Source organism: Malania oleifera, chromosome 11, assembly GCF_029873635.1.
Source record: "Malania oleifera isolate guangnan ecotype guangnan chromosome 11, ASM2987363v1, whole genome shotgun sequence".
NCBI classification, from domain to species: Eukaryota; Viridiplantae; Streptophyta; class Magnoliopsida; order Santalales; family Ximeniaceae; genus Malania; species Malania oleifera.
This window is the reverse complement of record NC_080427.1, coordinates 27,398,324-27,425,753: the sequence shown is the minus strand read 5'-3', so window position 1 is coordinate 27,425,753 and position 27,430 is coordinate 27,398,324. Positions and strand designations below refer to the sequence as shown.

Genomic DNA, 27,430 nt, shown 5'->3' with positions numbered 1-27,430 from the left:
GCCATTTTTAATGGAAAATAATGAAAATAAAATAGCCATTATTTATTAATAATTCATTAGAAATAAAAATAATGTTTTAAGATAAATTACTACAGAGAATTTGATATTTCAATCAAGATGCAATAAGCAAGGAATAAATAATCTCACATACAGATTTTAAAAATGATTATTCCTTGAAAATTTTTTGTGTTAAAATAACACCCCTTTTTTTTTTTTTTTAAAAATAACATTTATTTTAAATTTGATTTTGCAAATCAAAGATAACATAATTTGACTCCCTCAACTCAACTCAACTGGATTGCACACCAAGTGCTGCATATGATGTGAGAACCGAGTTTCAATGCATCTTCACCATTTTTTTTTCAACTTCTTCACATACACACGACTCTAACCAACGTCCTTTACGCCCACACCCAACACAACCCCAACCTCAGCCCAAAAAAAACAAGAAGAAAAGAAATTAGTGATCATCAAACCCAAAAAAAAATATGTGGGAGGAAGTGATGAGTGTAGCTGCAAATAACGAACACTGCACTATTATTCAAGGGGAAATATTTTATAAAAAAAAAAAAACCCCATCATGGATCAATTTTGGAGCATACAAAACAACAATTGCAGCTGTAGAGATCACAACAGCCTGAATACTCTCATTAAATTACAGAAACAACAAACCAAACACCAAATTTTACGCTGCCTATGATGAGCGCAAATCTCATGGCAATGCTATGTGCATGTTACAACCAAAAAAGTAACCTTACAAGCAAATCAGCAGCTTTATTACGAGTATCAAGGGGTATTGCTCATTTCTTCAACGTCATACTGCACTGTGCCATTATCTTGGATGCTCTGGTGATGGAATCGGTCATGTAGAAATTCTCAACAGCAACACCGAATGCTGTCAAACTCATTTTTTCACAAAACTTGGGTCTTACTGAAGCTGAAAATGTAGCAGGTTCTCTCTCATCCAAGCACAAGAGGTTTGGTGCCACAGTCCTTATCCGCGATCGGACAGCACCGAGGTTATCATAAGGCAATCGCATTCCTGCAACCTCAGATAGAGCCCGAACTATCTTCCAATCATCTCTGGCATCACCAACAGTTGGAACAGCAGGCAAAGTTTCTTGAGTGCATCCTTCAGTGTTTTCATAAGTCCCTTCTTTCTCACTAAAAGCTGCTGCTGGCAAAATGACATTGGCACGATATACACACCTGTCTCCATGGTGACCCTGATAAACTACAAATGCATCATTTGGAAGCTTCTCCAAGTTAACATCATCAGCGCCCATCAAATATAAAAACTTTGCAGATTCCAAGGTCTTAGTGGATTCTCGCACAAGACCAAGGTCATATGCTGCAGCTTGCGCAGCATTGAGAAGCAATACATTAACACCATTCCAGTCGGATCTGACAGCATTTCCCAGTCTTGCAATGGTTTCAATGGCAGAGAAAATGGCATCCTTGTCCTTGCGTTCAAATAGCCCCGAACCAATAATGATGGCTGGATTCTTAGCTTTCAATACGGCTGAACAAAATGGGTGCCGACCCTCAGCAATATCAATAAGTGTTTGAGGGCCGGTGCCAAGATGCTGGTGATCATAGTTGAAATCAGTGACAGGGCCAACATAACCCACCTTTGCTTGGGTAGCACGGACTGCTTTCCGTATTCTGGCATTTACCATAGAAGCTTCTACCCTTGGCTGGCAATTTATCAGAAAGTTTAGAATTAGAGAACCAAAGTCGCAAAACCAAACCTAAAATACATGTCATTTGGAAAGTATTGTATTAAAACAATACAAAGTATTGTATCAAAGAACAGACTGTTTTCCGTATTCTGGCATTTAGCTTAGGAGCTTCTACCCTTGGCTAGCAGTTTATCAGAAAATTTGGAATTAGAGAACCAAAGTCACAAATCCAAACCTACAATACATGTCATGCGGAAAGCTTGATAGACATTGTTGGCTCACAACCTAATGGCTTAAGCTTTTAGGTTGTGGTAATCTAACAAACAGGAAATTATAATGCGATAATGCTCCACTTTTACCAATAAAAACATATGCCAAACTTCAGATTGCTAGATTTAGTAAACAAAAATGCAACATGTTTCATAACTTTTCATACATCGCACAATTCTCTAGCGTGTTAGCATTTTCTTGTGACTTAGTTTAATAGGTTTCATGAAAAACAGAAACATCAAAACAGAGCATTACTCATATCAAACGTATGCTATAAAAAAGATGTATCCTCACAACATTACCTGGGTACCAACTAAAAGGAAAACATCCGCCTTTTCCAGACCAGAAATGCTACTATTTAAAAGGAATCCTGAACGCAGATCAGCGCATGGACGCACACCATTTCCTTCACACCATACATTATTTGAACCCATCTGATTTAAAAAATCCTTCAGGGCTATCATGGATTCAGCATCAGACAGCTGACCAGCAATTCCAACAATTTCCTCTGGTTTTACTTGATCAACAACCTCAGCAACAACAGCAAGGGCGTCACGCCAGCTCACAGCCTTAAACCGTCCATCAGGACCACGAATCATTGGGTCATTTAGCCTCTGCCTCTTCAGACCATCGTAACAGAATCGGGTTTTGTCTGATATCCATTCTTCATTTATATCCTGCAATAAAGCAATATGGCAAACAAATTTTTATCTCATGTTTCAAGAAAATATGCTACTGGACCACCTATTTCTAGCAAAGATTTGTATGTCTTCAACTTACAGTCCCATGGTCTATGTATTATCTCAGATTAAAAACAGAATCAGAGTATCCTCACAATGGAACTACAGTGTAGAACACAATGAATCAGAGTCAAATATAAAAAGAATTTCACATCTATACTCATTAAAATTATGACCACTTGAATATTGGGATAGTAAAAGTGAGCCACAGTTAGGAATCAAGAATGAAATTTAAATATAGAAGGCTCTCGGAGAGCATGATCTTAACAAATTTTCAACAAACATAAGTCAATGAGTTGTCTTCTGTGATTGTCTTCCTAGGACTCTACTTTTAAAAGAAATGACTTGGATGAGGAGATTGAAGATTGCCAAGATAACTTAGGTCTCTTCATGCAAGTTGGACACAAGGGGAGGAAAACAGGCAAGGCAAGAGTGGTGTCCTCTAAGAGAATGCAGTTTTCTGTGAAGTCTCGTTACAGGCAGCTGTTGGGACAATAGAAGGGTCTGGAAGAGAGACCCTGCTTCATTTTTGCATGTGAAGCTGCACTGATTAAAAATGATAATCCAAACAAGAAGGATTTCATCCAGTGAATATTGGCTGCCTTCGCAAATTCCATAAATGGCTGATTAGTCACCTATTTTTGCATTGCAGCTGAATTTGGAGTGAGGATGCTACTGTGCCAGGTTCCTAGGAATTCAGTGGGTAGTGGAACGTAGAGTGGGATCGGGAGCAAGATCATTAAAATCAGAATCCTAGTAATCCAACAATGGATCACCCATGGGGTTGGCAGGATCAGATCAAGGATCATAAGGCTCTACTAATGATATAAAATAAATATAAAAAATATAGTTTATCTGTTATTTTTCATAAATCTAAACATTACAAGCCCAAAAAAAATTTCTAGTAAGAGTTTAAGACTTGGGAAAATAATAAGCAGCTTATAAGGTAGAACCCCCATGTAAAAAAGAGATCAAACCCTCAAATTGTTGTATTCTTAATCAAATTGGCTTACAATGAAAAGGGACTAAATTCTTGTTGGAAAAAAAATAAAAGAAAAAAGTAATCTTTTAACACAATTATGAACAAACAGCTGAACAATATGAAAATCTAAATTATATTTAAAATTAGCAAACAAATAACAAAAAGCCAAACTATCAACCTAGCAACCTAGCAGCCTAGCTCATTAAAATTAATGCCAAAATCACCAAGATCATCATGGGTGACATATCAAGCCAATCATTAAAATCATTGTCATGATCATCATTATCATCATCCAATTAATTAGCATACAAAATCATCAATCAGACCTGGTGAACCGACTGGGTGGACCCGGTTCTCATTAAAACTGAAAAATGCTATGTTTTAGAAGGGCGCCTGGGATAGAATCCAGGACCTCAAGTGTGTGAAGTAAAAGGGCCTTACTACAGGAACCAGATTTGATTTGTTTGTATAACTGCAATATATATATATAGATAAAACAAATCTACTAAAAATAAAACATAATTACAATGAAATGAGCATAAGGAATTCCCCACACCCCACGCCCCAAAATAAAAAGCAAAAAATAAAAAAAGAGTAAAAAAACTAACAAAAAACATCAAAGCTGCTTCCCAATCCCTTTCAATGTCAGACAGCTAAAGACCTCCAAAAACCCCAAAACAATGAGCCCAAAAAGAGCAAGGAAAATCTTACAATGAACAAAAAAAATGACTTATAGTCTCACAAGACTCATTGCACAGCATGCAAATATCTCGGCTAAGGACTTTGTAAGGCCTCCTTTTTTGTAGCATATCATTTGTATTGATCTTGTTACGAATTAAGGTCCAAATGTAGGCCTGGACTTTACAAACAGCTTTATGTAAGAGGAAAGGGCTGGGATTTGTAGATTTTATGAGATTGGAAAAGAAGGACTGAAGAGAAGGACCCTGAAGTGTTCCCAATCCAAAGCCTCGTAACCAACCCCCCCCCCCCCCCCCCCCCCCCCCCCCCCGCGCGGGGGCGCAAATTTGATACAAAAGAATCCAGCACACCCAAAAAAAGAGAGTTAACTCGCAAATCTCTCTTCATCGAGACTTCTAAAGAAATGAAAATCCCAAGAGAGACCCCCTCAAAAGAATAAAATGCTGAAATTGTTGCATTGAAAACAGTGGAAAGTCTAAACAAACACAACACCAACAGCTCCAACAAAGACTCACCAACCCAAATGTGCCCCCAAAATTGAATTTTATCCCCCATTACCTATTTTAAAACGAGTTAGAAGAAAGAAAAGACTAGAAATTTAGGAAACAAACTTCCAAGGACTCGCAGTGTGGCATTACCACTCCCTTTGGAATCCCATCTGTTCTTATGTATTCCGTATTTACTCTTTATTTCCTTGTGCCACAGGGAGTAAAACTCTAAGGGAAAACCTCCATAACCATTTCCCTATTAAGGATATGTTCTCAGAAACCACACTACCAAGCCCCAAAGCACCCTCTAACTTAGGCCTCTTAACAACATCCCAACTAACTAAATGGTCCCTCTTATTCTCAACAACACCAGACCATAGAAAATCTCTCATAATCTTCTCCAACTTCCCAAGCACCTTAGAGGGAATTTTGAAAAAGGATTCAAAATAAATAGGAATATTAAGTAAAGAGGCGCTAATGAGAGTGATTTTAGCCCCCTAGCGAAAGACAAGCCCTCTTCCACCCCTCTAATGTTTTTCCTACTATCAATCACAAGATCCCAGAAAATATCCGATAAAGGGTTACCCCCCAAAGGAAGACGAAGATAAGAGAAAGTCCAAGCCAAAGACTCACAACCTGCTAAAGATCTAAAAATCTCAAGCTTACTACTACTCAAATTAATACTAGCTATACCAATCTTGGACAAAAATTTATCTTCAACCCCGAATTTTCTCAAAAATTCTAAGCAAAGTAAAAACCTTCCAAAATTTCACAGCATTATTCTCAAGGAACAATATACTATCATCAGCAAACTAAAGATAGGAGACCTCCACCCCCTCCCCTCCTATAGACAGACCACTAATCACCCCAAGTCTTGGGCACGAGAAATCATCTTGCTAAGAACATCTACAACTAGACTCAACAAGAAAGGGGATACAAGGTCTCCTCGCCTTTTTTTTTTGGAGAAGTAAAGGAAACTTTATTGAAGGGGCATCAAGGGGGTCCCAACCCATGGCAGACTAAATCAAGCACCCTAAAGGGTGTCTCACACAAATCAAAGATTACATCAAACTCATTAATAATAGTCCTACTATGCCAGCTAGGGGTGTAAGTGAGTCAATCTTACTCACGAGCTACTCGGACTCGACTCGTCCTCCAACTCGACTTGACTCAATTCTACTTGAGTTCAAGTCAAAGTCAATATACTCGAGTATTTTAACAAGTCGGGTTCGAAGTTAGTAATAGTACTCAAGTCAAGTTTCAAGCCTAATCGAGCTTTTTAATTTTATTATTCTTATATTATATATATCATATAATATACATATATTACAAATATATTTAACATATGTACATTATATATATTTATATCTGTATTTACTATTAATTTATGATCGAGTCAAGCTCAATTGACTCAAGCTCTTGTTTTATGAACTTGTAGTCCAGTCGAATTCGAGTTTAACAATTACGAAATTGATCAAGTTCGAGTCCAGTTTCGAGCTTAACATTGTCAAGTCGAGTCAAGCATTTTACTGTGTCAACTCAACTCAATTACGCCCCCTAATGCCAGCTATTGACTGCAGTCAACTAGTGTTCTTTGCTGATTTGGATTGTTGAGGATGAATTTTTTAACACCAAACCAATCCCTCGGCTGCCCATTAACAATCACCGACATATTAACAGAGCTGAGACACCATTTTGTCCAGTGGCGGATGCAAGGCGGGCTAGAGGGGGCAGCCCACCCCCACCCCCCTCCAAAAGCTCTCCCCATATGTCTCTATTTTTCGTTCTTTTTTAACCCTTTGAAAGCTGACCGGCTTCTGCATGCATGCCTAAACCACTCTGGCCCTTCCAATTGATTCCCCCTGCCCCCAATGGACATGTTTCCTTTGAAACTCCACTGCCATATATATATAAAGTGTGTGTTTGTGTGTGTGTGTGTGTATAGCTTCCATCATACCTTTCCCCAGAGAAAAAAAAAAATGTAAAATTTACTTAGGTCATATCAAAGATTAAATCTCATAGATAATAAAGATATGACAACTACTGTTTTGTTTTGTTTTATACCAAATATATGTATATTTTTACTTCAAAATATAAATGGCATGCACCTAAATTTCTTATGTCAGAATTTAAAAATTGGTAACTGCATTTATTTCTATTGACATTTTTTTTTTTTTTAAATAATTGTATAAAGAAAAAGATAGATTATAGTAAGAACATAGTAAAAGTATTAAAAATCAATTTAAAAGTAAATACACAATGTAAAATTTCTTGTCTAATAGTATAAAAATCTAAATTAAAAGGGCTAAAGTTAAGAATTACTAATACTAGCGTACAGAATAGGCAAACATGGATACAACAATTCAATAATTCTAAAAAAGAAAAATCCTAGAGAATAAAATGTGACAAAAATATTCATCATAAAAATTTGCTAATTTTATTCTTACGACTTCACTTAAAAGAGAAATTTGAGATATTAGTTGCAACACTATCAGCTTAATATATGTCAAACCTAGAGTTTTTAAAAAGTATCAACCATTTTAAAATTATGTCAAGAGTTGATGGAAACAATAAAATTAGTAATCTATCCCCTCTTGTTGCCAGATTGACTCAATTTATTTTAATTATCCCTATTTCTAAAATTGTAATTGAGTCTCTCAATTATGAATCTTGTTAAAACCAGGCTTGCAATAAGATAGAAGATGACTAGCTTGTAAATTACTTTATTATGTATAGTAAGGAAGAAATTTGCCCAAAGTTCGATATCGAATCGATGATTGATGATTTTTGTACTATGAAAGAAGTGCGGAGCACAACTATAAGATCATTACTAAAGTTAAACTATAAATTTACATTTTATCTTTAATCATTACTAAAGTTAAATTATTGATTTATATTTTATCTCTAGAATTTTTTTGTATATGCCATGCTGATAGTGGCATATATATATATACATATATATATATATATATATATGTGTGTGTGTGTGTGTGTGTGTGTGTGCGTGTATTTTAAAGAAAAAATGGATTTTCTCTCTCTCTCTCTCTCTCATAAACTTTTTTCTCCCCTCGTGTGCTCGATCGATACCATGAAAGCTTTTGCAGTAGCCAATGCTGAAACATTCAATCCATGTTGAAAGTAAATCCTTCGATCTGCAATTAGATAAGGTTGAAGGGCTTGCATCCTTGCTCGTAGTTGAGAACAATGTCACTCATAGCAGGTGGGTTAGGTTTTCCAGAGATGCTGTGCTTTGGTTTGCTGATGGCATATCTACTTCTAGTCATACACAAAGGGGGTTTCGGTTGGTTCGATTGGGTTTTGCAAAATTCTTGATGTTGATTAAAGGGACAAAGGTAGGAAAATTTTTGGGGTTTGTGTTAGGATGGAAAGGGAAGCAGCTTTCAGTTTTATCCCTCAGGGTGTAAAAGGCGAAAGTTGGAGAAGCTTGACGAGTGCCTTTTGCAAGACAGCTGAGGGCTTTCTTGAGGAAACTAGCAGTGTGGGTGCAGATAGCTCTTCACAACACAGATTGTGGAGTCCAGTGGAGTTGGAAGGCAAAAATCGCAATGATGATGGATGTGGTAGTCAAACCTATTCCATAAAGGAAGGTCTGAAGGTTGGGAAACTAGATCTGTGCCGCCAGTGTGGAGGTAAGTTGCATTGAAATGAATATAAGGCAGTCACTAATCAACCGTTTTCGATCGACAGGAGTGAGAAGGAAGTTAGGGTTTGCAATGGAGCAGAGGTGATTAGAGAGGTGGTTAGGGCTGCGTTTGAGGAGGCAATGAAGAGATTTGGGCCGGGTTGCATGCTTCTCATTTTGGATCAGGCCCAGGTAATTCAAAAAAGGGTTATTTCTTTTTTAACTAAATTGTCCAATTATTTGAAAAGGCCCAGTGTTTAGGAGATGTTGATATAGGACTCAACTCGGATCAAAAGGGGGGTTCTCCTCATATGGGCTTCTCACAAAAAGGCCTTGGTGATAAGCAGATATATGTTTCAGAAAAGAAGGTTTCTTGTACAGCTGTGGAGGCTCCGGATAAAAGACAGACCCAAAGTAATGCTCCTACTTCTCAGAAAATGTGTGCTGGGAAGGAGGAAGTTATACCCTCCGATAATGGAATTATTATTCAACATCCAGTTAAAAGAAACATTATTTAGCCTACAAGTCTTAAGAATGAGAACTGAAATGATCAAGAACTGAAGGAAGCTCAGACGTTAGAAGATCAAATCGGTTCAAGAATATGGTGATAAATCTGCGTCTAGTCCTATAGAATTTTCAGAAGGTAGTGTGAAAAAGAGTGGAAAAGAAGCAAGTTGGCGGGAGAAATCAGTTGATTGTCATATTTATACTGATAAATTTTGAATGTAATAAGGTTTATGCTAGTCAAAAGGCAGCTCTTTGGGTGCTGAAATGAAAAATATATTCGAAGATAAGAGAGAAAATTCTAGTGAGTCTGCGACAAAGGTATTAAGGAGAGATTCTAAGAGAGAGTTTAGTATTGTGGAAGTTCCTCAAGTTGAGAAGAATGCCAAGGGTTCTAATGAGACTAGAAAAGGCAAGGAAGCAAAGAAATGGGGGGATTTTTCAGATTCGGACAGAGGATAACAGTGATTTTGATTTGTAGAGGGGGGTTGTTGCTGGATGAGATACAAGAACAATATGGGTATGTTTCAGATTCCAGCGATGAAATAGGAAATTTATCTTATGTTCATCCAACCCCATTGGAAGGTTTGGAGGGAGTATCTATTTCTGACAATGATGGGTTGGCGAATACGGTACAGCGTGGGGATGGAATTTTGCCTACACCAGTGGAGGAGATCCCGAAGGAGGATCTAGAAGCTCAAATTCTTTTGGATAAAATGGATTTAAAGCTGAGTGATATTGGAGGAAATAAAGTGGGTTTGGATGATGGTAAATATTGAAAAATGAAGGGCCAAAGGGAATTAGCAAGTTTGAAGAGTTGTTAATTATGATGTAAAGGGTTTAAAAAGGGGGTATCTTGGTTAATTTCGTTTAGTTCTTTTTTTTTTATCTAATGTTTTTCTTTTTGGTTTTTTATCATTTTTTCTTTTTTTTCTTTTAACTTGGTGGACTTCTCGTCCCCACATGTTGTACATTCTCTTCTTTCTATCTAATATACTTTCTTTTATTATCAAAAATATATATATACATGTTTTATTTTTTACAGTTAAGATGTATCTACTCACGATTCTAATTAATAATTTTTTTAATTCTTGCATGTATAGATAATTCAATTAAAAATCAATAAAAGTCATAAATTACAAACATATTAAAACAATCTCTATAAATTTTTTATACATATACTTTGCCCACCAACCCCCCCTCAAAAAAATAAAATTTCTGGATCCGCCACTGCTCTTATCCACTTGCGCCAAAGATTCCCAAAACTTTTTATCTGCACAACTTTCTCCAAAAAAACCCAATTGACCATGTCATTTTCTTTTTCAAATTCTAATTTAAAAACCACTCCTTTTTGTCTCTCCTCCTTAGATCCTCTACCACCTCATTTGCTATCAGAACAGCATATAAGATTTGCCTATCTTTCACGAAAGCGGATTGGGCTAAAGACACTGTATCCCCCAACACCTATTTCAATCTCCTCGAAAGAACCTTAGAATTTAGAAAGCACCTTATAATTCAGCACTCAATTTTGGTCAAATTCCATTTTCATCATTCATATACATTTCCACAGTTCTTTTTCTTTAAACTTAATCCTATTTAATATATATATATATATATATATGCATGTTTTATAGAACAAACATGACAAATGGTAGGAAGTGAGCATTAGCAGGAAGCAACCAAGAAAGAATCCAGGGGAAAACAAAGATAACAAAAATATGGATTGCAAAAAGCTACCTCATTTAATCGTGGGAGAATGCGCATAACCTCAGGACCTCTGCTATCAATTCGAATGTTGGAACCAACCGCATCTGTAACATCAATTGTCTCTGTCCCCTTTAACTCCCAATTCCTGGCTTTAAAAGCAAAAGGTTTCGAGGTAAGTGCCCCAACAGGACAGATATCTATTACATTTCCAGAAAGTTCACTTATCATTAGCTTTTCAACGTAAGTTCCAATTTCTTCTCCGCTGCCACGACCTAACATGCCAAGATCCTGAACCCCCGCAATCTCAGTTGCAAACCTGACACATCTGTTACCAGATATTGTACACCTCAGAAGCTTGTCTAAAGGAACAGTAAAAAATTGAATGGATCAAATGTTAATAATATACTCCTCATTTCAGCATTAGCAAAGCTGCCGAATACATTCAAGTTCATGGCATTCTGTCCAAGGCTACTCTCAAAGAGAAAAATTTCTATGAATAAACATGGTAATTCAGGGAAGAAACAAACACGTTGATAGCACTGTAACAGTATACCCACAACAATCAGCTTAAACCAAAAGCTGAGACTAATCAATCAGCAACTTTATTAAACAAACAAGTACCAAAAGGCACATCTGGGATAAAGAATTTTGAAATATAGATATACCAGACCAAAATACAATCACCTCCAATGATTTCTTGGAAAAGAGAAGATCACTAAGACAAAGGTAATTCAGAGTAAGTATGGCGCTTCAACAGAACGAGTTGATGCTAAAGTTGATAGAAACATTACCCATGTGAGCCCTTTGAAATTTGTATCACATGTTTCTCATCTCTTCTTTTCCCATGTTTGATAAAGAATTTGGAATGGGACAAGGATTGTGATGCCCCTTTGACTCCTGCTGCCCTGCATTCCCCATCTATTTAGTTTATCTTACTTTCAAAATGGTCTAATTTCCTATTTCCTTTTCACATCAAGGAGGGATTTTAATGTCATAAGAAAACGAAGAGGGAGACTAATGACCAAATCCTCCTGATGAATGTGTTGGGTTCTTTATTCTTTGCTTTCGAAGGAGGGAATAAAGTGAGTTAGATTCTGAATGCTTCTGGGTACTTCTCATGAAAAATCCTTTTTGCTCATTTGAATCATTTTCCAAGTGCTCTTCCCTTTCTCCTGCATCCTTTCACCTGGAAAATTAAATGACCCTCTAGGATAAAAGCATTACTTATCAGTCTTTAACCCAAAAAATACTAAATAACTTGCTTCAGAGGAGAAGAGCAAATAAATCAGTGTCTCATGATGTTTACGTGCTACTTGTTCTTGCATTGTCCTTGTTCCAGGAATTTGGAATACCTTGTTTGAGGTTTTTGGCACCATTGGGTTTTCCCATCATCTCATTGGGCTCAGTTTTATATCCAGATGCATGTATCCTCTCATAAGTCATAACCTTTATTGTCCTTTCCAATGTCAACATTCAAAGTTGCTCCTATGAATATTTTCTCAATCCCTAATATGTCATGCACATTATTATACAATTTTCCCAAAGTGACTTTTAAAGTTTTTCTCTAAGCCTACTAGAGGAGCATAAGCATTAACAACGACATTTATTATCTCTTGTCCTCAGACCATCTTAATTTTTATAATTCGATCCCCTACAATTTTAACATCTGCAACACTATGTTTTAGGTCTTTGTCTACAATGGTTTCTACCCCATTCTAATGTTTTTCTATCCCAATTACCAAAGTTTAAGTCCTAATTTTTCAATTTCTAAACTTTTCTCCCTACCACTTAGTTTCTTGAAAGCATATTATGTCACTTTTTATTTTAACCATTGTGCCAACTATCTCCATGCTTTTATAAGTAAGAGTATCGGTGTTCTAAGTTGGTAATCTAACCCTAGACTCACTTGAACTAGCTCTGCCCACATCCAGCATGATGCAAGACCCCACATATATTTGACACCATAACCAAGCGCCAACAGGAACATCACTTTGGGGTGGTGACCTAGCCCACCCTTGCATTTATCACTAAACCTGGGTTGGTATAAGTGCAGCGCATAGCTTGTAGGAGACACTCGATAAGAATTTATGTTAAAGGGATTTGATGAGTATTACAATGGCCATTAGCTACCTAACACAACCTTCCTAATTTACCCGGGCTTGAGACCATCTGTGTGTGAAATGAACAAGACATTAAGAGCATCACACTATGCAAAAGTTTTAAAACCACAATGCTTTAGATAACCTTTGTGGAGCATCTTGCAAATAACTATAGCATCCACAAAAAGCCAAATGTTAAGCTGGTGTTGCAAAAAAAATCTGCCAATATATTGAACGGTTGAAGAACAGTCAAACCCCTACAAATTCCAGGGCAGCAGTTTCATTGCTCCTTTCAGAGCTGATGCTGTCAGCCCTCCACAACCCTTTTTTTTTCTAATGAAAGAAAGTAGATTAGACAGGGAAAAAAGAAGGTACAGTGTGCGGGGACAAGGAGTCCGCCAAGAAAACAGGGAAAAACGAAAAGAAAAACAAAGATTACACCATCAAACTAGATAAAATTAACCAAGAAAACCCCTTTTCAAACCCTTTCCATCATAATTCACCAAACTCTTCAAATTTGCTAATTCTCTTTGACCCTTCAATTTACGACTTTTGCCACCATCCGAGCGAACCTCATTTCCTCCAATATCACTCAACTTTAAATCCAACTTATCCAAAAGATCTCGAGCTTCTAAATCCTCCTTGAGAATTTCCTGGACATGTGTAGGCAATATTCCATCCCTACACTGTGAATTGTTCTCATCCAACATTAACCCCTCACCACAATCAAATTCACTCAAATCATCATTTTCTGAATCTGAAATATACCCCCATTTCTTAACCTCCTTTTATTTCCTTTCCCCATTGTTACACCCAATCTCCTTTGCAAGAGAGTCTTCCACTATGCTAAGTTCTCCTCTAGAGTCTCTCCTTAAAATCTTTGTCCCTGTCATAAACCAAAATGTTCTCTCTTCTCATCAAACACCCTCCTCATCACAGCACCCATACGAGCTAACTTCCGGCGAGCAGACACTTTACTACCCTCAAATCTATCAAAATTCGGACACAAGATATCATCAATCACCTCTATAATTGCTCTTGGATTTTCACATCTTACCTTCACATTTTTAACGCTCTTCTAAACTTGTTACATTTTTAATACCATAGTCTAATTCTAGCTCAAAGCTATTAATATTCTACGTATGTACCAGAGTTTGATCAGCTCAATTTGAAGTTTGGAGTGCTGGACTCTAAACATGAAGTCTAACCTCCTCCTTCCTACTGCTCATTTCTTGAGCTCTAAGAACTGAAATATAGTCCTTCCCAGTCTTGAAATTCGACTCTGACTTGTCTAATTGCCCGTTTCCCTGTCCAACATCCTGACCTCTGTCATTTACCTTCTGAATAGAACCCAAGGAAAGAGGATCACCCCTAGACTCCTCATTAGAGCCGAACATAGATAAACCTACATCTTGGGCTTGCTCAAGCAAATGGCTCAGTTAATATAAAAAAGAAATACATTTCTTATCAATTAGTTGGTCCAGGTCCAAAACAAGAATCACACCTCCCGACTTATATATCTCTTCGCTTCCCCTCCCCTGAATGCAACCCTAGTAGCCTCGGAAGCAAATGATTCCTCCGTCGGAGCCCCAGCTACCTTCTCAGGCAAATCCAACTAGTTGACAAAGATTGCAGCCTTCAAAGGTCATTGACAAATTGGCTATGGTTGGTTTTGACAGATTAACAGCGATTGCTGCTGATGTCGAAAGCCCATCCTTATTCATCTGAACATGATGCCACACCTACAGCACCTATCTTCCTTATCGGCTGCCACAACTCAATCTCCAGAGAGAGCTTGATGATTGTGATGCTTGCTTCCATCTAGATTATCTTCCAGCACGACCTGCCTCCACGATTTGAAACATGGATGACCATCTGCAACCATATCACCCAAATCTTTTTGCAACTCCTTCACCAAGTCATAGAAAACACTCGCAAAGCTTCTCCATCCCTAACCTTTTGTGCCACAAAGAATGAACACTAAAAACCTCCTGCAATTCCAACCCAAACTCTAAGAACTTTCCCACCGACGTCCACCTAATCAACAGCCAATAGTTTGTAATATCCTTGCAAAAACTCAAAAAACCCCTCTCCGTCCAACCAAAAACCAACCACCCTTAGACAAACCACGAAATAGCCTCTTCCAATAACCTAACCCATCTGTTACAAACAGCATCCTTATTGACCACGAGCAAAGATGATCTCCCCTTGCCCTTGTCCAGATGCAGATCAAAGGAAATCCTTCATCGCTCAGCTCGTCATAACCTACACTAATCCTCATTGCAGCAAATGCACAAGGGGGGAGAGGAATGGATTCACCAAGAGGAGAGAGAGACGAATAGCTTATATGTCATTGAGCACCAATCGAGACCACCCACAACTGAATCAAGGGGAGCAAGAAATCAATAACATGTAAAAATTAAAACAGTTTCATCATGCCTACACCAGTCAGAACAGCTGAACAGCACAGGCAGTATACCAAAAAGAGAGTATATAACTGCTTCACATCACCAAACCACCACAAATAGACAGCACCCTATCAATGATGCAGCAGAGTGTCACAGTGAACATCAGATGTATATTAGGGAGATCTTAGGCTTATAAGGATGGTTTAAGATCCAACTATGTGAGGTGTCTTTTATACGATAAACCCATGAGGCCAGTGGGCCAAAGCAGACAATATCTCACCGGAGTTAAGCCCAAGACTGTTACATTTGGTATAAAAGCCACCCTAAAGGTACTATCATGTGGGTGGATCCTGCACAGAGGTGTAAACCACTATGACGAAGGCATTAGAGATCGGACGAGAGAGCATGTTATGGTCTCTCATCGGATGTGTACTAGGGAGATCTTGGACTTATAAGGATGGTTTGGCCAATGGGCCAAAGCAGACAATACCTCACCGGAGTTGGGCCCAAGAACAGTACACAGCCAAACAAGATGAAAAAGGGTCCCAAAGTGGCTCTTACACCAACCAGAATCTTAGATTTGACAATTAATTAGGGGGGGAAATAAGAGGGGAAAAAAATGAAAAACAGAATATCTAAAGAAACAGCTGCGATATATTAGACTTAGAAGTGATTAATGCTCTGATACCAAGTTGTAAAGTTATTGATGGAGGAGAGAAGAAGAAAAGAGGAAGAAAGTAAGAGAAAGGAGGAGGCAGCAGTATCCTAGAGAGTTACATCGCCCTCCACAACAAATTTAATCTACAGCCAACAACAGTGAATAAGGCACCAGTGCCAGATTGTCAATGATTACACCATCCTCATCGCTATGATCAGAAGTAATAGAAGAAAGAGATAAAGGATGCAAGGATTGGGTTAGCAGCCATGTGTGGCCATTTTGATGGCGGTCAATGGTGGTGAGCTTAAAAAAAAAACAAGCACACGAGAAGCAGGTAGGCAAACCTCCTGGCTGTCTCTGCACCCCTACATCTCCTTTGTCACTGAGCTGTCATTTAGAGGCCTCAGCGAGTGATCTGGGCTGTTTCCCTCTCAGCCTACCAGTGCATGGCCCCCTTTGACTGCAGTAATGGTGGGTAGCTCTAATGATGATTTGTGCAGTTGGTAAATTTTATAAACTACATCAATAGTTCCATAGGATTAAAGGCAGTATGTTTGATAGTTAGGAGCGGTCAAACACCATAGAAGTGGCAGTGACAGAGCATCCTAAAGGATGAGATGCGAGAGAAGACATGTACGCTCCAGGGCCATTTGTGCTTGGCATGTGTGAGAAGAACAGCTCATAGGCAGTCATAGTGATGCTAGAAATTGGTGACGGCCAGCGGCACAATCATGCCAGCATTCGACAATGGAGGTGCTCGCATTCAAAGTGAGCCTAATCCATGTCCATTACAAATTTCTAAAATCAATTTGTCCCTTTTCCTCTAGCATCTGGTTGGGGTTTAAAGCTGTACTGCATACATGTTCTGTCCCTCTAATGGTTTTTCAATTCATGTGCAGTCAGTGAAAATGAATTTGCTTGCAGTAGATCATGACCACCAGTGAATGAAATCCTAATCTCATAAACTTTCAAGAGCTTTAGCACTGAGCCGTCTATTTGTGGTTTCAATGTGGCGCTAAAAGCCTCTTTTTGGGTATTTTCAAAAGAAGAAGAAGAAGAAGAAGAAGATGATGATGATGATGAGGATGAATGTTAAGACATTGCCAAAAAAAAAAATTAAAAGGGTAAACAAAGTATTTTTTTTTTTTTAAATGAAAGAGTGATGCCATCACATTCCATTTAAGTCATTAATATTTTACAGTTTTTACTAAAGGGAGGTCTATGAAATTAGAAAGTCAAGGGAGATCAATGTTTTTTTTTGGCAAAACTCAGGACAGGTCATTTTATTCTACTATATATCACATGTGTGCATGCCATCTGGACTGAGAATTATTACATACAACCATCCTCACTCTTATAAACATTAATATTTTCTGTCTCTACCCCTAGCAAGTTTGTACATTTCTCCCCAATGCCCCCTCATCTAGAAAAAACAAATTATCACACACATCACAACAACAAAAAAATGCAAATTCTCTTGCCTCTTCACATTCTTCAACATTTTACCTATTTCTACCTTGTTCTATTTCTACATTGTTGCAGCATAAAATATCCCAATATTTGATAACATTTAGATTTCTCAAATTGCATAAATTTCTAAAAAATTAAATCAGTTCAGAATTTTGCATTAAATAATGGCCCCTAATATGCAAATCTAAAATTTTAAGTGCTCTCCATATTTTGAATGCCCAAGAAAAAGAACATAATATGGGATTTGGTGTCCAGCATAACCGTTAGAGTAATCATTTTTTTAAAAATCACATTTACATCAACAAAGAAATCAACATCCCAAATTGTTAAAAACAGTAGCTAGAAAACGAAACAAGTGACACAAGATTCTGACCTTGTACATTGAATGCATCTAGTCATCACAGTTTTCACCAACGGTCCTAGATTCTTGTCAACCACAGATCTCTTCATTTCAGTGAACCGACCACGATCAGACCCAAAAGCCATAGATTGATCCTGGAGATCACATTCTCCTCCCTGATCACAAATTGGGCAGTCTAAAGGATGATTCATCAGCAAAAACTCCATGACCCCTTCTCGTGCTTTCTTAGCCAATGGCGTATCTGTCTTAATCTTCATCCCTGAAAATTCCCAATGACTTAGGTAGAAATTGAACATGAGAAATCAAAATTGAATAAGTATGCTACAGATTGTAGAACACTAAAGAAAAATTAAGGAAAGAATCAAACTTTATACAAATTATAATGCATGGATATAGAACATCATAAATAAAGCATTGTACAAAGTCAAAAATATATATATGTATGTGTGTGTGTGTATGCACGTAGAATTCAGTGCACAAAATTATATAGTACAGATTACAAAAGAATAAACAAAATATTATGAACGTGTTAATTAAACTAATCCTAAAAGCATAAAGGTAAATTTTTTGTAGTCTTTAAAGGAAAAAAAAAATAAAAAAATTCAATCTTACTCTTCATACTCATTCATCCAAAACAGATATCCTCTCCATGTCCCAACTATATATATATATATACATACATACATACATATATATACACATATATATGTGTGTGTATGCATGTAGAACTTAGTGCACAAAAACTATATAATATAGATTACAAAAGAATAAACAAAAGATTATGAAAATGATAATTACTCCTAAAAGCATAAAGGAAAAAATTTTGTACTCCCGAAGTATCAAAAAGTAAAATTTCAATCCTACCCTTCATATTCATCTATCCAAAACAGAACCACCATGTCCCAAAACCCGGATTCTAACCACTTCCCATTGATCTTCCACAGCTTTTCAAATTTCAGGCATTATTACCCAAATTAACTTCCAACTGGCTTCTCAGTTTTTTCTTCTTTTTTTTTTTTTTTTGTGCACAATTTGATGAATTGAACTGAATGGGCATTCAAGATATATACAAATATTATATATTTTCCATTTGAATTGTATAAATTTTCATTTAACTTGTGGTTTTATATTCCTCAATTTTATTGTGAATTATCTTTTCAATGACTGTATGATTTAATTTTTCGGGTTATGGTCATGATTTTCTACCTTGATTTTCTTATCTATTTTGCACTTTATTTTAACCATTATAATTTCTAACAACAATGAATTCCTTCTTAGTTCTAACCTTTCATTCCAGCTTTTTTTTTAACAACAAATAATATATATAATTTCTAACAACAAATAATAATATATATAATTTAATTTAGTAAAACTTTTTTTTTTAAAAAAAATACTAGAAGAATCAAATATGAGAAATAATACTGCAATTTTCAACAAAATTACTATTAAAAATGGTATCCACAAGAATAAATAAGCGGCATCATATACAAGGGTATAGATCATAACAAAAGGCCTTGAATTGATACCCCAACTATCTATAAGTCTGAGGCATCTCCAATCATTATGCAATGCTACTGGAATTGACCAAAAAATAAGACTCAAACCTACACATCAATGCTTGTCAGCTTGAGTTTTTTTTATCATTGCATCAGACAATGACCCATTTATGGATTAATATATTTCACCATGTCAGATAAAAAAAAAATGTTTAATTTGGTATAAAACAAAATCAAATATTATCCCACAAACAGAGTCATAGAAACTTAAGCATGCATGTGAAAAAAATTAAAACACAACCATTGATAGAAATTTCTTTAAATTACACGCACATATGAAATTTAAGTTAGAATTAAATGCGAAAAATAAAAAATTGAATATTGAATATTGAATATAGATAAATCTAAACTTACTTGGCATCCCTAATGTAAATAAAAAAAATTGATGATTTATTTTCTCAACTTGAGAATGCATTCTCAAATTACAAGAGCTCTCATTTATAGACAAAATGAAATTGAAGCCTAGTCCACTATTGTGAATGCTTGGGCAGTCATGGAAGTTGATTGGACTGAAATTTGAAGAGTTAGGAGCCCAACAGATGGTGGGAGAGGAAGGGTCTCGATGCAAGTTAAAATTTGGGTTTTAAGACACATGTGGCATTTCTATTTAACATAAAGGTAAGATTGGCATTTCATATTTTGTCACTTTGAATACTACCTTGCCATTAGTCTTTTAGAATTAGTTTAAAGTTTAATTACCCTCCTGGCCTCCTCCTTACAAAAACCAAAGTCGCCCTTCACCACCATGAGACAACTATTTCCAATCGACCATGTTTAAATCCAACCTAGTAACTTTTCTCTTCCCTTTCCTTCTCACATTTTTCTTCATTTGGCTCCTAAGAAAATTAAAGTGCATAATAGAAAGGGGACGAAAAACCAAACCTTTTAGTTTTTTGGATAACCAAACAAAAACATGCATTTTTAGTTAGTACTTAATCTCCAAAATTCACTTTGATTTTACTATAATATAAGTGTGTTTTGAAGGAAAATTAGCAATTGATTCATTTTCTGCATACTTTTTTGCAAGTGCAACTTTGGAGGTCCAGATGATTAGATAAATTCAATTTTGAAGGGGGAAAAAGCAAGGAAATCCCTTAAATTGTTCTTGTTGACTTTAGGGGGAAAAAACTCAAAATGTATGACATTACAGAAAAATTGGTGAGTGGCAATGGATTCAACATCTAACACAGAATTGTTATCAAACATTGAATTTTCCTACAACAATGTGGATTGCAGCCTTATACAAAAAGGGGTCCCTGCTTCTACCCAAATACTCTTCTCAACCATGCTTTTGTTGTCATGAACATTTATTACCAAAATTTTGGGAAATAACTCACAAGTACAACTTTGTACTTGTCGGGGTCTCATTGTCATGATCAATCCAAGTAAGCCCTTAATTTTATCGACACAACTTCAAATCAAGAAAAATGTTTGTACACACTGTGCTATATTAGCAGTGCTCATTTCATACATGTGGGTTGGAGTTGGACTAAAATGGCAGTTTGATTTCTTGAATTAGTAGATTATGGCAGCTAAAAGCATGTGTCTAAAAGTAGCTGTGGGAAGTACTCACCTTGATTTTGCACTCATGATTATTACAGGAACTTTCAAAATTTATTCTACAATAACCAGTGGGATGAATTGTATGTTTGTGCAATCAATAGACAATATGGACCTTGGTCTTATGTCATTACTAGGAAGATGAAAAATTACTGTTTTCTTGTTTAAATACTGCTAATAGTTAGAAACTTACAATTTAATATATGATACAATAACCGCCAATTAATATCTTTTATTTCAAGAGACCCTTTTCCCTGTCCAAGCACTCTGTAAGTCAACTTTTCTCTATAGTAGGCTTTAATTAGAATCTATAATTACATATTAATTTGCTCTCATCCTCTATTTTTCAATAATACTTTATTTTCAAGCATTAGTTTGAATAATTTGTAATTTGGGATTATAATCACATGTTTGCTCAATCATAATTTGAATGTATATTTATTTTATTTTCAATTTAATAAACTTTTTAACCAATTTATCCACGTGCACACTAGTTTTCAAAATGTCAAAAAACAAATAAAGATAATATTACGAATTGAGGCAAACCAACTGATAAGCAAAACCAACTGTATCATATCGTGCTGACGATAAAATATATATATATATATATATATATATATATACATCAAATGCAAACCAAGTTAACAGTAAAGAATATAAAAATCAAATGCATTTGAATTACATAATACAGATTAAAAACATCCGAAGTGAATTACAAAGTAAAAATTATTATTACGGGGAAAAACCCAAAAAATATTAACTAAAACAACTGAGAATGAAATATCACACCCAAGTAAAATGGTAACAAAATCCTTAAACCCCCATTTACCTGGAAGGGCGGGCATGGCGCAGGAGGCAACAGGTTTGGGGGACTTCTCAACCTCAACGAGGCACATGCGACAGTTGCCCGCGATGGAGAGGCGGCTATGGTAGCAGAACCGGGGAATGTCAACGCCAGCAACCTCGCAGGCCTGCAGCACAGTAAAGCCCTTGGGGATCTTCACAGGGTACCCATCAACGAACACCTCGATGGCATCGGCGGGATTCGGAAAGTGGACTCTAGCGCCGGCAACGGGGCTCCGTGGAGGGAAATCCGGTGCGGATTCAGGTTGTGCCGCAGCTGTGGAAGATTCTGGGGTTTGGAGTTCTGGCGTTGAGACGATGGTTCGAAGAGCATTGCTAGGGTTTTGAGATGAGAGAACCCTGGAGGATGATCTATGGAGAATGGTCGTTCGCAAGGCTTTCGAAGCTAGCAAACCCAACCCCATCTCTCTCTCTCTCTCTCTCTCTCTCTCTCTCTCTCTCTCTCTCTCTCTCTCTCTCCACTGCGTGGGTAACCCACGCTCTGTTGTTGAAGTGGTTGGTTCAGGTTGTGCGCACAGATCCTTTCACTGAGGTGCTGTGGCTGCCAGCAGCCAGCCTACCACCAACCGGCGGATGTCGGGCTACCGGGCCACCGGATCATTTTAACCCGACCCGTTAAAAGATATTTTGACTTTTTTCACAGCCGGTGGAGGGAGATAGCATGTGCATCGCACGTGCATCTCTCTTCTCACATGTTTCTACCCTTCAAAAAATAATAATAACTTACTATTTGTTCTAAAAGATGCAGGAAATAAATAGAAAAATATATAAAAACGAGATAAAAATTTAACGTGATTCAGATATATTTATTACACGGATGGATGGGATAAAAAAACTTCACTATCTCGGGTGAAATTACAAAATGATTTGAGATCGAACTTGTACAAAATATCACTTCTCTCTTTATCCCTTGTACAAAATGTCTCTTTTCACTTTATCTCTCCTATTCTCTTATCCTCACTAGATACTTACATGGAAGCATCAAAAGTGTGTGTCCCATATGAGAAAGGGAGGGTGCCCTTTTATAGGGTAATATGGATAGTTAAACATTTATTAGGGTGAAAAAATTGAAGTGGTGGAAGATGGGATAACATACACATTTTTCATAACACTCCCCCTTGGATGTCACACGTATGTATATATATATATATATATTAACTCCTACTAAGATCTTTAAGATATTTCATTCCGATGAAATGAACCAATTTCTTGAATGTTGTAGTATGCAAAGTTTTGGTGAACAAATATGTTAGATTATCACTTGATTGGATCTCCTGAATATCTATATTACCATTGTTTTAGAGTTCATGTATATGGAAGAATTTTGGAGAGATATGTTTTGTTCTGTCACCCTTTATGTTTCCTCCTCTTAGTTGAGTTATACGTGCAACATTGTCTTCACATAAAACTGTTGGAATATCCTTAATTGATTGAAGACCATGATTTGCTTGGACATGAGAAATCATTGATCTGAGTCACACACATTTTCTACTAGTTTCATTGATAGTTAGTATTTCAGAATAATTGGAAGATGTTGTTGTAATCATCTGTTTTACTGATTTCTAAGACATAACTGTTTTTTGTAAAGAAAAACATATCCAGTTTGAGATTTAGCATTGTGGGGATCAGATAAATATCCAACATCTGCATATCCTACTAATTGAGATTTTGAATCAAATGAGTAGAATAGACCCAAATCAGATATACCTCTCAAATAGTGTAGAATGTGCTTAATTCCATTCCAGTGCCGCTGAGTAAGAGCAGAGTTATATATTGCTAGTAGATTTATAGCAAATGCAATGTCAGATATTGTACAATTGGCCAGATACATTAGAAAGTCGATAGCACTTAAATATGGCACTTCAGGACCAAGTAATTCCTCCCCCTCATCATGAGGTTGAAATGGATCTTTCCTAACATCAAGTGATCGCACCATCATTAGAGATTCCAAAAGATGAACTATGTCCATAAAGAATTGCCTTAATACCTTTTCGGTATATTTAGATTGATGAATAAGAATTTCGTCATTTACATGTTTAATCTGTGGGCCAAAATAATATTTTGTCTTTCCTAAATCTTTCATCTTAAATTCCACCATTAAATAATTAGCAGCTTTAGTGAGCTATTTTGGAGTCCTAAATAAATTCAAATCATCAACATAAACAGCAATTATAGCAAATCCGGTTTCTGGTCTTTTAATAAAAACACATTGACAAATTAGATCATTTATAAATCCCTCTTTCATAAGGTACTCACTTAATCAATTGTACCACATGCATCCAGATTGCTTTAATCCATATAAAGAACATTGGAGTTTAATTGAATATAAATTTCTGGATTTTGCTTTAGGCAATTTAAATCCTTCAAAGATTTTTATATAAATTTCATTATCCAACGATCCATGTAGGTATGTTGTTACTACGTCCATAAGACTCATGCTCAATCATTCAGCGACTGCTAGCCCAATTAAGAATCTAAAAGTGATTCCATCCATTACTGGAGAATATGTCTCCTTGTAATCAATTCCAAGTTTCTGCGAGAAACATTGTGCCACAAGTCTTGGTTTATATCGAGTAATTTCATTATTTTCACTTTGCTTGCGCACAAATACCCATTTGTATCCAACGAGTTTGACATCTTTTGGTGTCTGGACCACAGGTCTAAAAACTTCTCTTTTTTATAGAGAGTTTAATTCTGATGTGATAGTCTCTTTCCATTTTGGTCAATCACTTCTATATCGATATTCATTAACAGATTTATGTTCAGGATCCTCATTACTTCTGGTAATGTCAGTAGCTACTGCATATGCAAATGCGTTGTTGACAACAACTTTATTTCTATCCCACATTTCTCCTGTGAAATGAATTGAGATATCATTATTATTTTCAGGTACCTATCCTTTTTCAAGAGATGTCTCTTCACTAGTTTTCTCTTCAAGAGATTCCTCTTCAGTAGGTTCTCTTCAGGAGATTCCACAATAGGGATTTCATTTTTAAGAGAAATTGGTTTGTGAATGTCAAATGGATTATCCACCTCTGTAACCTCTTCTAAAGTGTTTACAAATTTCAATTTTCTCCTTCTGGGAGTTTTATCTTTTACATCAATAGGTCTTCCATGCTTAACTTGTGATTTAAGTTCATCAGCCAACTATTGTCCTTTAGGGACATCAGTACGAATTGGAATATTTGCAGCAGGTATATGAGATTTTTATATGACCTTAGTATCTACAAAAGAATCTAGTAATTGATTTACAACCCCTTGCAAATGTATAATCTTCTAAACTTCAAGTTCACTTTGATTTGTGTGAGAATCTAAATGAGATAAACTTATGACATTCTGTAATGACCACAAAAATAGTTATACAAGATTAGTAGAATGATCTTTTAAAAAAAAATTTATTATTATTATATTAAATTAATTAATTAAACAATAGAATGAATAGTACTATATTGTTTACTTAATTAATTCAATTAATTCAAAAAAAATAGTACTATTCATTCCATTGTTTAATCAATTAATTTAATATAATAATATATATATTTTTTTAAAATCATTCCACTAATCTTATATAACTATTTTTAGGTCGTTACATTCTTCACTCCTAATAAAAATTTCGTCCTCGAAATTTGCTAACCTACTTTTATCACAACCTCCTCTGGGAATCATAAAAATATTTATCCAATTCTAAGAAGAGCCAGCATTCACTCACATAGCGGCCCAGTCCCAATTTCTTAGTAACTCTCACTTATGGCGTATCTTCTCTTCTAAGTCCCATAAGGCTTCCTCGATTACATGATTTCTCTAAAGTACTTTTACCAACGGAATTTTCTTAGTATGAAATTATTACTCTTTTCGATCTAGGATCTAAACTGGCAATTCACGAAGTCTAACTATTTCCTAAATATACAATTCTGTCAACCGATTCATGAAGTAGTTAGTCCTAACTAGAAGAAAGTGAGCAGTCTTTGTTAGTCGGTCTACTACTATCCAAATAGCATTTTGCCTATGCAGTGCTAGTGGCATCCCTATGATGAAGTCCATGGAAATGTGCTCCCACCTCCATTCGGGAATGTGAAGTGGTTGCAACAGTTCTGCCAGTCTCTAGTGCTTAGCCTTTATTTGTTGACATGTTAAACATTGCTCCACATACCGGGCAACATCTCTCTTCATATTACTCTATCAGAAAGACTCTTGTAGATCCATGTACATCTTAGTGCTTCCAGGGTGCACTGTATAAAGGGATCGATGCTCTTCCTCCAAGATAATTATTTTCATATTCTCTGAGCTGCCATGAAGCATAAGCTACAACTCTCCCCCGCTGCATTAGAACACACCCGAGCCCTTTGTGTGACGCATCACTGTAAATTACAAAACCCTCTTCTCCCGAAGGAATCGTAAGAACCAGTGCAGTGATGAGTCGCTACTTTAGTTCCTGGAAACTCTGTTTACACTCATCTATCCATTCAAACTTCACACTCTTTCGGGTCAGTTTTGTCAAAGGACCTGACAATTTAGAGAATCCCTCTACAAACCGGCAGTATTATCTTGCCAATCCTAAGAAACTTTTGACTTCCTGTATATTTTTCGGTCTTTCCCAGTCCACTACCGCCTCAATCTTACTCGAATCTACAGAAATGTCACCCCTGGATATCACATGCCCAAGGAATGTGACTTGTTTCAACCAGAACTCACACTTCTTAAACTTGGCATACAACCTTCTTTCTCTCAACACCTGTAAAACTATTCTCAAATGATCCTCGTGCTCTTTGGGGCTCTTTGAATGCACCAGAATATCATCAATAGAATCATAACAAACTGATTTAGGTACTGATGGAAGACCCTATTCATCAGGTCTATGAACACAACAAGAGCATTCGTTAGTCTGAACGACATAACCAGGAATTCAAAATGGATATACCAAGTTTGAAATTCTATTTTCGGAACATCCTCTACCTTGACCTTCACCTAATGGTACCCGGATCGTAGATCAATCTTGGAAAAAGTTTGTGTCCCCTAAAGCTGGTCAAACAAATCATCAATACAGGGAAACGATATTTATTCTTAATGGTCACTTTATTGATTTCTCTGTAGTCAATGCATATTCTCATCGACTCATCTTTCTTTTTTATGAACAATATCGGCGCTCCCCAGGATGACACACTGGGCCTGATAAACCCCTTGTCTAACAATTCATGTAGTTGTTCTTTTAACTCTTTTAATTCTACCGACGCCATTCTGTACTAAGCTTTAGAAATCGACACTATTGCCAGAGATAGATCAATGGCAAACTCTACCTCACAATTAGGAGGCAGTCTCGGCAAATCCTCCGGAAACACATAAGGAAAATCTATCACTATCGAGATATCCTCCAACTTTAATTCCCCTTCCGACACTTCTTTTACATAGGCTAGGTACCCCTGGCATCCCTCCCTAAGCAACCTCCTCATCTGCATGGCTGATAATATTTGTAGTGGGGTGCACACGCATTTCCCCACAAATCTATACTGCTGCTCTCCTAAAGGTCTAAATACTACCTCTTTCTAATAGCAGTCAATACTGGCATTGTGAGCAGCTAGCCAGTCCATTTTCCAAAATTACCTCGAAACCATGCATGTTTAGAACTACTAAGTTAGCTAGTAAGGACCTCCCCTAAATACCGATCGAACAATTTTTGAATACCTTTCTACACAACACTATGGTCCTGATTGGTGTAGCTACTGATAAACTGACATCTAGTGG

General features: G+C 36.6%; 1 protein-coding gene across 1 annotated transcript; it reads right to left on the bottom strand.

Moving 5' to 3' along the window:
- Window positions 1-537: 537 nt before the first annotated feature.
- On the bottom strand, window positions 538-22,255 carry LOC131168165 (NADH dehydrogenase [ubiquinone] iron-sulfur protein 1, mitochondrial-like). The gene is made up of 5 exons (XM_058127428.1): window positions 21,657-22,255; window positions 17,724-17,970; window positions 10,746-11,040; window positions 2,255-2,629; window positions 538-1,697 (listed from the first exon to the last, which is right to left on the bottom strand). Exons 1-5 carry the CDS (start codon window positions 22,093-22,095, stop codon window positions 801-803), a joined length of 2,253 nt encoding a protein of 750 aa, XP_057983411.1. The 5' UTR covers window positions 22,096-22,255; the 3' UTR covers window positions 538-800.
- Between the last annotated feature and the right edge of the window lie 5,175 nt (window positions 22,256-27,430).